This window comes from Crocuta crocuta, unplaced genomic scaffold, assembly GCF_008692635.1.
Source record: "Crocuta crocuta isolate KB4526 unplaced genomic scaffold, BGI_CrCroc_1.0 scaffold197, whole genome shotgun sequence".
Taxonomy (NCBI): Eukaryota; Metazoa; Chordata; class Mammalia; order Carnivora; family Hyaenidae; genus Crocuta; species Crocuta crocuta.
The window spans coordinates 6,532,761-6,544,851 of NW_027532002.1; the positions used below are offsets into that span (position 1 = coordinate 6,532,761).

At 44.5% G+C, this 12,091-nt stretch overlaps 1 protein-coding gene across 2 annotated transcripts in view; it reads right to left on the reverse strand.

Moving 5' to 3' along the window:
* Positions 1 to 1,081: 1,081 nt before the first annotated feature.
* Positions 1,082 to 12,091, reverse strand: part of PLEKHA8 (pleckstrin homology domain containing A8) — a 61,638-nt gene continuing 50,628 nt past the window's right edge. Inside the window, exon 14 of one of the 2 annotated variants that reach the window (XM_077775328.1) lies at positions 1,082 to 6,939. In XM_077775328.1, the coding sequence (XP_077631454.1) occupies positions 6,742 to 6,939 (198 nt within the window). In that variant the 3' untranslated portion in view covers positions 1,082 to 6,741. The remainder of the gene's footprint in view (positions 6,940 to 12,091) is intronic. The other variant, XR_013337892.1, reaches the window with a different exon arrangement.

Below are 12,091 nucleotides of genomic sequence, written 5' to 3' on the forward strand. Positions count from 1 at the left end.
AGAGAGCTCATACAGACTTCAGGTATGGACAGGCACTCCTGTTTTATGCAGCAAGGGGGACAATGGTGATAGTTCTTCAATGTAGGCCACTTTGTTTTTTAAGATTTGTCCAAGGGGCACCATGGTGGCTTAGTCGGTTAAGTGTCTGACTTCAGCTCAGGTCATGATCTCAAAGTTTGAGTTCAAGCTCCGCGTCGGGCTCTGTGCTGACAGCTCAGAGCCTGGAGCCTGGTTCAGATTCTGTGTCTCCCTTTCTCTCTGCCCCTCCCCTCCTCATGCCTGTCTCTCTGTCTTTCAAAAATTAATAAATATTTTTAAAAAAATTTAAAGAGGTGGCTAGAGAGGAGGCCTCACATGGGCAACTGACAGGAAGCTTCTCCATGGACAGTGTGGCATCCCACACCAGCCACGCAGACCTATCTATCTGGAGGTATTTAATATCCACCAACAAGTATACGAGAGAGAAAACCCAACAGGTTCAACCCTACTTTGGCATCAAGTGATTTAGAAAAAAGTATTGCCTATTGAACGTGAACTTTCTAGTCACACAGCCATTCAAAAATTGTGCATAGCAAACTCCTCTATCTGTTCTGCATTTGTGGGTTTTCTGAAAACAGAATTCAACCAGGCCAAAGAACAGAGCCACTGTGAAAGGAGCTAGTCTTTGTAGAATGCTAGGCACACCCAGTGCAATGCCACTACAGAGGTCTTTTGATGCTTCAAAATTAATTTGTCTAGGTTTTAACCAGTTTTACAAAGATTTCGGGGCTAGGCTGCTTGAGTTCGTAGCCTGGCTCTCTTCCCTAACAGTTGTGGGATCTCAGGCAAGGGGCTTCCTCAATCTGCACCCGTTTTCTCATCTGTAATTTGAGGATAACAATAGCACTGGCCTTACAAAGTGAGTAGGAGGATTAAATGTGTTACTGTTGGGAAAGGGCTTATTAAAATGATGCCTGGCAAACAGGATGCATTCCACAAATGAGACTTATTACTGGCACAGTCAATTCAGAAGTGCATGCAAAAATCTTTAAAAGATGAACCTGATAAAAATACTTTTAAAAATAAGAGAAGCACTTGACAATATACTTTAAAAATAAGTTTATTATAACTAATGAATATAAAATCTGACAGATGTTTTCAAACATTTTTGCAAAAAAAGTAAAACCCTCCCCACAAGATACAAAGTAAGAAGTTGGACAGAGTCTTTACATGAACACCAGACATGAAATTCTCATTCACTGGTTGGTCCCCAAAGGCTCCAACACATTATATTCTAAGCAAAGGCCCATTAAAATGAACAAATCAACAAACTACTTGACACTGGCTTCCTACTGTCATTATGCTGCTCATTCAAAATACTTTAGGACAACAATAGCTAACACAAGACTGCATGTGACAGGTATTCAAAGTGCATGGATCTCTGAGACCATAACCACTCAAGATAAGAATACTGGGGCTGGAATTCAACACTGAGTTAAAAATTAATCCCAGGAAACCTATGTACATTGTAGCCTTTGGCATCTGGTCTAATGGTTTTTTTTCTTTAGAGAGACACCATCCTGTCCAATCTATTAACCAGATTAAGTCAACCTTAACTACATGTGTCATCTGACACAGACTATCCACGGCCAATTTCACATGAGGTAGTTGGGCTGCTTACTGACATTCTAGTGAAACTGTCACGGCACTGGGGGCTCGGACATCAAACATGCCATGACACTGGCTCATCAGCCTTCTGGGAAGCGACGGAACACTTCTAGGTTGCCCTTGTCATCACTGACTCCTCACACACCTGTGAAGAGACACGGACACGGGAGTCTGTGATCTTTCATTCTGCAAGGGGTGCCAGCTGTCCCAGGGTGGCTGCTGTTTATAAAAGTACAGGGAAGAATTACTGACCATGCGACCACACTTTAAAATATATGCGATAGAAAGAATGGGGCTTAAAACAAGCAGGATCTCTTCCTTATGTTCTCACATAGCTTAGCTGAAAACATCTGTTCACTCTGAAAGCGAAGTGATTAAAAAGCGTAACCAAAAAATCCTGCAAACTTTTGCATTACAGAGCAGTGGTAGATTTCTACCTTTCAATGAAAGGCTGTATAAGAAGAGTGGAGGAGAGGGGTCAATGCATGCGTACCGCCGGTGACCACCAAATCATGCCCTGCGGTGCCTTAGTGCAGCAGTGCGACGAGGGAAATCATGCAAACGGCCTCCATACACAGGACAACGGGCTCCAACGGGGTGGGGACCGGGGACATTTACGGAGAAGGTCTCGTGAACAGTTTGGTCATGGGACTGTTGAACGGATCCCTAACAACCTTGTAACTGATAGGTGGTCTCAAAGTACGATTAGACAGCTACTGAGTATTTTGTATGTCATTATTATGAAACCCCTGAGTAAGCAATTGCAGGTTACAAAGGGACATCCAGAAGCAGGACATATTTCTAAAGAGAGCCCTCCATATACGCTTCACAGGGACACAGGGTTACTGTACACAGACGTTGGCATACAGGCCGTACCAGATCACAAAGGGCATCTGAAGTCAGGCCCTTGAAGACCAAACACATTAGGTCAGCTAACAGAACAATGGCTAAAAACGTATTTTACTTACAAATTCTAAATCTAAAATGTAAAAAAGGTTGATAGTTTACCTTAAAACAAACAAACAAACAAAAAAAAAACAACCCACAAAATATCAGAACAGGGAAGCTGAAGAGCTTATGTAAAACCTAGGACTAAAACCAGAAGCAACTGATTTTAATCAATGATTCAGAAACGCACCATTAAGTAGCCAACTTCTTGTGGGATGTACTAGTTTAAAGAGAAAAGGAACATAAAGTCTTCCAGAAAGTTGCCTCACATCATCTTATATTGCTCACGACCCTCTGACTCTGTACTGTCTCAAACGGCATTTCTTCATATATACGGTTTTCATAATCAGATTAGGTCCCCTTAAAAAGACTTCTTACTTCAGCTCTTTTACTTCCTTCAAATTTAATAAAGAAAAGTGACTTTATTTATTGGCTCCTTCCACCTATTTTTCCTAATTAAAAACACTGTTCTGAAAATATAAAGTTGAAAGCACTGACTTTTTGGATATATACATGTACTCCACGAATAATCAGAAAGAGAAGCCCACCAACTTTTCCAGTGGCGTTCATCTGATGACGGGTCACTTTCCACACAGGGTGGTCACCCGCTTTATAGCTACTAATGGGAACGGGGTTCTGTAAGAACCCTCCTGTAAGAAGCTCAAGTCCAAGAGGGGAGCAAATCCCCAGGCACCCTGGGCTAGGTCCATACCAGGGGCTCCACGTATGCATCAGAGGAGGCTGCTGACGAATGCGGGGGGACGGGGGGTAGATCTGGTGCTGTGAGGGGGCCCTGCCGGCTATCTTCAGTAACAGAAAGCAGCAAGGCTGAGTTCTGGAGTTCACATATCCCTTATTGTGCAAAGTGACATTTGAGGAAGATCTCTGTTCAGAATGACATGCAAATAGTGATGACAAGGTACCTCAGGCCACTACTTACACGTCTGAATGAACACTGCCTTTCAAAGTCAATTCTCTGGGGACTGAGATGTGCCACATCCTGAGAGCCCCGTGTCCAAAACTCCCTATGGAGCTGGATCAAGAGCTGACAAGAAAATCACCTCTACTCTCTACCCCATACTCCTAAGTTGGTTTTGCCCCCAGAAGGTACCCCTCCAACTTAATGTTTTTCAACAGGATTTGCTATAGGAAAGAAAAGATTGCCAGCATCAAAAGGATTTTGTTCAGTTGGACAAATGTTTATCGATCCCTCCTGAGTGTAAAGCTGGGCTTCTCCTGTGGGTAGAAGTGCACACCTGATGAAATTACGTATACGCAAGCGCTCTGTTATGTTACTTATCAGCTTCTACTAATCCCTACAAGACAAATTACCTTTTGCTGCAGGATCTCCCTACAGGTTACTCCAAGGGAGGGATCCTAAAAATGTTTTGGGCAATGAGAGCAAGATGCTTCCTCTGCCGACAAGCATACTAATGTTTTCTCATCTCTAATTGGGTGACAGCAAGCTTAACAACCCCAGAAACCTTGGAGGATTATGGAGAAAAGGTCTTAACTATCTTTTCTCTCTGTTCCCATCTTAGACGGTACCTACAGATTAGTACTTAAACTAAAAGCAAACGCTGTATGTCCAGGAGAAAGTGTTGACCGTGCCAAACTGCAGGTCAAGATGAATTTATCATCTAGTATGAGGTTCAATTGCTAGTTCCTTTTATTTAGGACCCTGTGAGCCTTATACATCTTGAACACATTTATGCTCTGGTGAGGAAAATATCTATCAAAAAACACTGTGCATTTCTCTGGGGGTGGGAAAGGGGGAGTACAAAAGGTAACTTATTCAAGATTCAAGCTATCCTGATCTGTGTTCCAATGATCCCCGATAAAAACCCATATAGAAACCAAGGCCGTACCTCTGTAAATGTGAAATGGCCACACCGAGCACCTTGCTTCTATGTGTGTCCAGAGCCTGGGTGGCGAGTCTGAGGCATGTGCAGTGTGCCCATGCCCTCTCCAAGAGACCTCCCGAGTTTGCCGGGGGTGACAGAGTGGCAGCAGCTGCTCAGAGGGGACACTTGCAGTGTCCCGGTGGCACCCCCTTGCAACAGGACATGCCTAAAGTGCCTCCATTCAAGGTTCAAGCACAGACTGGCTGTATGTTTGTTTCTCCCTCTCAGGAAGCTACGTGGAGGCCAGGAAATGTGAAGTAGCCTCTAGCTCGGCCATCACGTTCACACTAGCCAGAGAAGGAGATCCACACGACTGCTCGTGGGGGCGGGGGAAACGACACACACGCCTTGGCTGTTGCCAGTAACAAGTGCTAAAATACAAGAGAATCGATACTATTTTAGCACCTTTCCCCCAGCCTTAAAACATTTGTTTTTCTTTAAGCATTTTCCAGAAGTCCTTACGTGAGTAGCATACCTGCTTCATTAATCTGAGCTACATAAATGTCAATTTGTTTAAAGACAGATAAAAAGACAAAATCAAAACCCCTCCCGACATGCGCCTCTGCCTAAGGAGAGGGTTCTCTTTGTCAGAGGAGAATCACCTGGGGCTGCACAGGTAGCATGCACCTGTGCCCTTCAAAGGCCCTCACCTTCTACCCTGCGGCACTACCTTCTGTGGGACCTTCTCCTCCAGCTGCTAGGCGGAAGCAGCCTCCGGTGGGGAAGCCTTGATGACTTTCCTCCCTCGCCCACCCTTGGCAGCTTGGCCTACTGGAGAGTCCTGGCGTCACACACTTTCCAGGAGAATGCCTACCCAGGTTGTTTTGTGCAAGTTTAAATCGTACCTCTAAATTCTGATATAGTCTCAAAGCTTTTGAGGTTGATAAGCAGCTGTATTTAGTTTGCTTCGTACTAGTGGTGATGGTACCAAGATTGATCAGAGAGCACATTCAGAACCACGGTCCCTGAACGCAATGCCCACGCCTGATGGTGGGCGCCGATGTGGGCTCAATTAAGAAAATCGTGAGTAGACTTGCTCTACTTCTCACCCTCCCTTTATTTTATTTCACTGAAAGTCTCCTCCTCTCTGGGGGAAAAAAAAGGGGCACATCATTTAGTTCATGCAGAAGAAGAGTTCTGCAAACTAGAATTTAAACTAGAATTTCATCTTGTGCTTCTCCAACTCTGGGTGCACAAGAATTAACTAGAAAGTTTACTCGAATGCAGATTCCTGAGTCTCCCCCAACCGCCTCCCCCCCCTCCCCCAACTAGTCTTCAGGGCAGGCCTGGGAATTCGTTCTCTGAGAAAGCACTCTGCATGATTTGGATGCACAGGCAGTCCAGATCACACTTTGCAATCATTAGCTTCCTCTGGTCAGAAGCTATATAGGACTGTGCGAAAACTCCTCAACTTCTAAACCTCACTTCTGAAATGGGACAGTAAGCCCCGAATGTCACAGTCTCATTGTAACGTCCAATTCAGATGGTGCATGGGAACGCATGCCGGCGAAGTGAGGGCCCTAGAGAGGGGTCATCGCGGATGACCTGCACATCTCTGCCAGACTGTCTCCCTGCTTGGGGTTAGGCCACACCACTCAGCCCTCCCCCCCCCCCGCCCCGCCAGAGACAGGGATGCACTCCGTGTTTGTGTCTTCCTCCTTGACACTGACAGGCCCGCACCGAGGCCCTGAACACGGGGACTACACAGGCGCTTCCTGCCCACAGGGCTGTGGAAGAGAGGATACTCTGAACATCTAGGAATACCAACTCTACATTTCAGTAGCTTCAACAAAGGGGCTTAGCCTTCCCCCCAATTTTTAGTCTAAGTTGACCGAAACACTGGCTATGCGTTACCGTCCCTGGTACAGAATTTGCTCATTTTCAGCTGGGGCTCAGGAGGCCCTTTAAAATTAAAAGGTAAAAACAAAACACTACACCGACGAATTCATTTGTCAAATCTGCTCTTATAACTTGCTGTTCGATTCTAGTATAACCGCTCTGATTTGGTTTCCAGGAGGCCCTTTGAACTGAAATATATAGCACCTTGATTTTTAAACACACAAAACACATACGCATTAAAAAAAATGATATATAAAAGCACTAGGCTTTGCCTCCTTCTCTCCATCCCACCAAGTAAGGGGCTGGAGAGGTTTGAAGCTGCTGCTGGAAATTAAGCAGGGCCACAGAACACGTTAGCAGACTTTATTCCCTGAAGGGAGGAGGCAGCGCGGTCCCGCAGACGTCATACCACCTCGTCCGACTCCAGTCCGTGGACCTCGTACAAAGTGTCCAGTATCGCCAGCTGCTTTTCCATGGCAGGGAGGTAAAGGCCGAGGTCCCTCTGCATCCCGGCACTAAATGCCGCTTTCCGGTGGTCACCTTCCTTGATGGTTAACGCGGCCACAAAATCTTCGTAGGACGGAGCTGCCCTCAGAGCTAACTGTAAAAGAACCGCCCGTGAGAATCCGCATGCCTCTTGCTCTTGCACGATTTCCTCTTATGCAGGAGTACATACGTGCACACATACACTCACACACACACACACACATAGATGAGGAGGGCCACAATACACCCTTCCAATCCACGGACTCTGAGAAAACAAGTATGTGCTCGGGCCACGTTGAGGATGAATGATGCCAACGGATCTGGGAATGTTGAGAGGAAAGTCAGAGAAAAGCCTCCTTCTCATTCACAGTGTGGTCCAGACCGTCCCTCTGAGTCTTCAGAATCCACCTGCATGCATGGTGCTCCCACAGCCTTTGTTCCCACGTGGCCAGCCTTCCATGGCACCTCACTCTCTTATTTGTGTCCCATCTCTGCAGGTTTCTTTGCCTGTCCCTCTTTCCCCCCATGTGGGAAATACTTTCTCTGCACCTGTGAGTATTTTCTCAGAGAGAAGGGAGCTAACATTTGTTGTCTGCTTGTGCACTAAGGCTGTAACATATTTTATCTCACTCAATCTGTTTAAGAACCCTGTACAGTTTATAGCCCTAGTTTACAGATGAACATTATGTAGCTAATAAGTGCCAGGGCCAGGATCTGAACTTAGGATCGACTCCACGTCACCACACCACGCCACACCACTTCCCCGACAGAATAGTTCCTAAGCCCCGGACGGCTCTCTTCCTTTCGTAGGCCAGCTGTTCCGTAAGGCTGCCAAAATCTGCTGTTTGGCATCCACTCGACTGGTTCTGCTGCGACCTCTGGAGACTTGGGAATGCTGTAGTTACTCTACACTTTCTTTCCTGAGCTTTCTTATTCTTTAAAAGTCTTTGGGAATAAACCTCACCCCCTTTCTGCAGTGGGAGACTGGGATTATCACGCAGTGGTTAAAGCATAGGCTTGGGCGAAAGAGACACGGACTCGGATCCCAAACTTTCACATATGAGCTTGAGAAATTTAAGCAAAGTGCTAAACCTCCTAGAACCTGCATTTCCTCTGTAGAAGAGGATTGGTACCACTTTCCTTATTTGAAAAGATGAATGGAATACATATGACATGCTTAGCCCACTTTCTGGCACATACCAAATACTGAAGTAATGGTAGAAGACAAAGGAGAGCACAGAGAATGAAGGGAAGGCAATTCTCTAAAACGTGACATGAGAAAATCTCCTGGAGCTGAAGGGTAGGAGTCTTCAGATGTAAAGACCTGCCCAGTACTTGGCATAGTGAAGGATAAAGACAAAAGGAGAAGGTCGTGCAATTTCAGAATGTGAGGATAAAGATCCCGGAAGCACCCAAAGGGGTGTGGAACAGTTTCTATGTAATGGAGCAGGAGCTCATTAGACTCTGCAGCAGTAACAGTGGAAGCTTAAGGACAAGAGAGGAACGCCTTCAAAATTCTGAGGGAATATTATTAACCTGGAATCTATACAAGCCAGAGAGAGCATCACTCTAGTAAAGGAGGGCAGAATAAAGACATCTTCAGGCATGCAGGAACTCGGAAGTTTAGCTCCCTTGTACCATTTTTTGGAAGCTAGTAGGGGACAACATTAAACAAGGGATTAGATCAAGAAACAGAAGTAACAGAACCTGGGTAGTTAGTGTGAGATGGGGATTCTGTACAGAAAAACTTGTAAGGAAGAGTCCTAGGGCACAGCAGTTCAACAGGCCTGAACAACCAAATAAGACTGACACAGAGTTTAGAAAGTTCTGGAAGGGAAATCTCAAAGAAAAACAGCCAACACAGAGAGTAAGAGAGTATGATACATCTGTGGGTTCAGAATGGTGGTGATTTGAGATTTGATGATGTGGGGAAAATAGAAAACTTGTATAAGAAAAAACAACTCCCTGCCCCTATACAATTTTGGCTCATCTTCTTCATGTTAACTCGTACTATAATTACATTGGGAAGGGGGAGGCAGGGGAAGTGAGGTCGTGATAGTAAGGTCTAAAGAGAGCTACATTCTAATCTATAACAGAAAGTCAACATTAATGACTAACACTGATAAGGCCAGAAAGAACAGTAAACATGTTTAGGATCACAGAGGTACTGGAAGAAACAGTCACAGCAGCTGAAGGCGGCAGCCTCTCTGGAGTAAGTCTGGAAAGGAGGGGAGAGAAGGCAGGGGCTGCTATTTTTTCGTTATAACTTTTGGACTTTTTGAGAAAAAAAAAAAAATCAAGCCCTATGCACATGTATTTAGGTACAGTAAAATTTTTGAAAAGCGTCGCCGGGCCTCATACTGTGTCTCTCTCAGAAGTTCCTACAGGACTAGGGTGCAGTCAAGTCTCCTTGCGAACCAGCGACAGAACTCAACTGAAGAGGAAACCCAAGAGGTCAAATGACCAGTGTAGGGTGGACGCTGGAGGCAGAGCATAGCCTGGGTTTCAGGGCTGTAAATTACAACTGCCTGAAGATAGAAGTTCGCTGTTTGGCTGGTATGTGAATCAAATTGCTGGAATGTAAAAGAGCTTCTCTGCGGAACTGAGAGTAGTCAGACAGATCTGCCCCTGCTAATTACGTGGCACACTGAGGAACAATACACTTTCTAAAGCAGGGGTGACGTGGAGAGTAGCAGTAGAGGCTGTTGTCAAAGGCTCATCATAATCTATTTTTTTAAAAACCAGCAACTTTAAAAATTATTGGCAATACTCTCAAGAACCTTCAAAATGTTCTTCCCCTATAATTTCGGGTGTATTACTTCCCCTCTGTGACTTCTTTGTCTGTAACAGGGAAAGTGAGAATATACTTAGGAATAGTGAGGTTAATAATTTTATGTATGTGAAGCACTTAAAACAACATTTGGTACACAGTAAGTGCTCAAAATTCTAAGTTCTAATAGTTCTTGGTATTAACCCTAACAATTCTACTTCTAGGAGCCCATTTTTTAGGAAATAAATGTTTTAGTCAAAAATGCATATAAACAAGTGCTGTTGTATTTTTAACAGCAGACTCAGAGGCAGCTTAAGTCTCTAACACAGAGGCCTGGGCAAATAAATCATGTTATCTCCAAGCTAGAGAAATATTATGCAGTCACTAAAAATAATGATTTTCAAAAACTCTTATGGCATTTAAAAATGGCCATGATTGCCTCTGTTAAGTGGGAGGAAAATAATACAAAATTATTACAAGCTAAATATTAAAAAATGTACATGCATATAGAGTATGCAAAAATAATTTTACATGTAGAACATTTAGATATAAAAATATAAACACCTGTAAGTAGATATATAAACATAAAATTAAATAGAATACTCTTAAAAGAATACATAAATATATATAAAAATGAAAGGTAAGAGGTAAAACACAAAAATGTTAAATATGGTTATTATATATGGAGTGGTGAGAATATGGACAATTAAAATTTTTCCCTTTGTATTCTTCTATGATTTCTACTTTTTTTTTATGCTCAAGTCCTATATGCTGGGGAAAATGCTATAAATTAGAAAGTGTTTTTAGGGGTGCCTGGGTGGCTCAGTCGGTTAAGCGTCTGACTTTGGCTCAGGTCATGATCTCACAGTTCGTGAGTTTGAGCCCCGCACTGCGCTCTGTGCTGACAGCTCAGAGACTGGAGCCTGCGTTGGATTCTGTGTGTCTCTCTCTCTCTGCTCTTCCCCCACTCATGCTCTGTCTCTCTCTCTCCTTTAAAAATAAATAAACACTAAAAAAAAAAAAAGAAACTTGCAAAAGAAAAAAAATTATTTACAAAAAGTGTTTTTAAAGACCCTTATATTAAATTTTCTGCTACATTTTCATTTCTGTTGGCAACATCTCCTGGATCCTGAGTATTTCAGGATTAAACTCTGACTCCTATGCTGTAACAGCAACTACAACACACTGACGTTCCTTGTGAACAGGGCAACTCAGTGTCCCAGGCTTGTCATCTAATCAAGGGAACTGGGGTTTCCAGCACCTACAAGCAGTCAGTGTTCACGCCGGGAGATGAGTGAATGCAGCTGCGTCCGCTGCCTAATCCCTCAGCGGCAGCCTCTCAGCGTCGTCTTCCCTGCAGACAGTGGCGACGTGGCCTTGGAGACAGCAGAGCGGGTTGAGGCCTCGGCTCTGCTACAGCTTCAATCTGGGACTCTGGGACTCGAATGGACAGTTCTGAACTTGTAGAACAGCGAGAGTAAATCCTGAGGTTACTTAAGATGCTGAATGCGCCAGTACGTGGCACTGTCCCTGCTAGACAAAGGTGTCCAACAGCCAAACGGTAGCTATTACTATGATTACGCAACACACACTGAAGGCAAGTGTGAGCACTCTGTGGCTGCGACCTGCCTAGCTCCTACTGAGTGAGTGCTGGGGTGTGCACCGAGTCCTCTCCAGGCTTTCCAAACCAGTTCAGTACATTTTATTTCCTCCACTGTATCTTTCCCAGTTTCTTTAACTGCCTCCTAATAAATCATGACCTGAACAGTCCTTACCTCAGGCAAATAATGTGTCCTATCCTTTAATTAGTAAAAGACACATACAAGGCTATTTTGACCCTACTACCTTTCACAGAACACCTGCACTAAGGTGCGTGCTAGTGTACCACCACCCGGGACTCTGCCTTCTCACAGCTGTCCCTGACTAAGGCTGACCTCTCCTCAGATGGGAGAATCACAGAGTACCACTGAGGACATAAAGGGGCCACCTATCTACTCCTGCTATTTTACAAAGCAGGCTAAGTGATCTGTCCAGGAGACTACGGTTTCTAGGCATGCGTTCTTAGGTCTTTCCATGCTGGCAAGGAAGAAATGACGAAGTAACAGGAGCCAAAACACACAAGGACAAAGGTCTCCAACAATGAAAATGATGGTCTAAGAAGCCCTAGCTGCTGACACACCCAATTTAGCCAGTCAAAGAAAAAATCCGACTAAGCTTAGAATTAACAGGATGGAATACAATGGGCAGCAGAGGGTGCTATGAGCTTGAAGGCCCCACTCGTCTTCCATCAGTGGGGGTATCTGGCAGCTTCCCGCCTACCCCTGCACTGATACCCTTTAGTACCTTATCTGAAAGCCAACCACTTCTGTGGCAAATTTCCACATGGTCAGTGGACTTGGACAAGGAAAAGCACATTAACAGTCTTCTAGTGCAGATGCTTTTTTTTTTTGGGGCCAACATTTACACACTAAATAGACAACGTTATGTTCCTATTCTT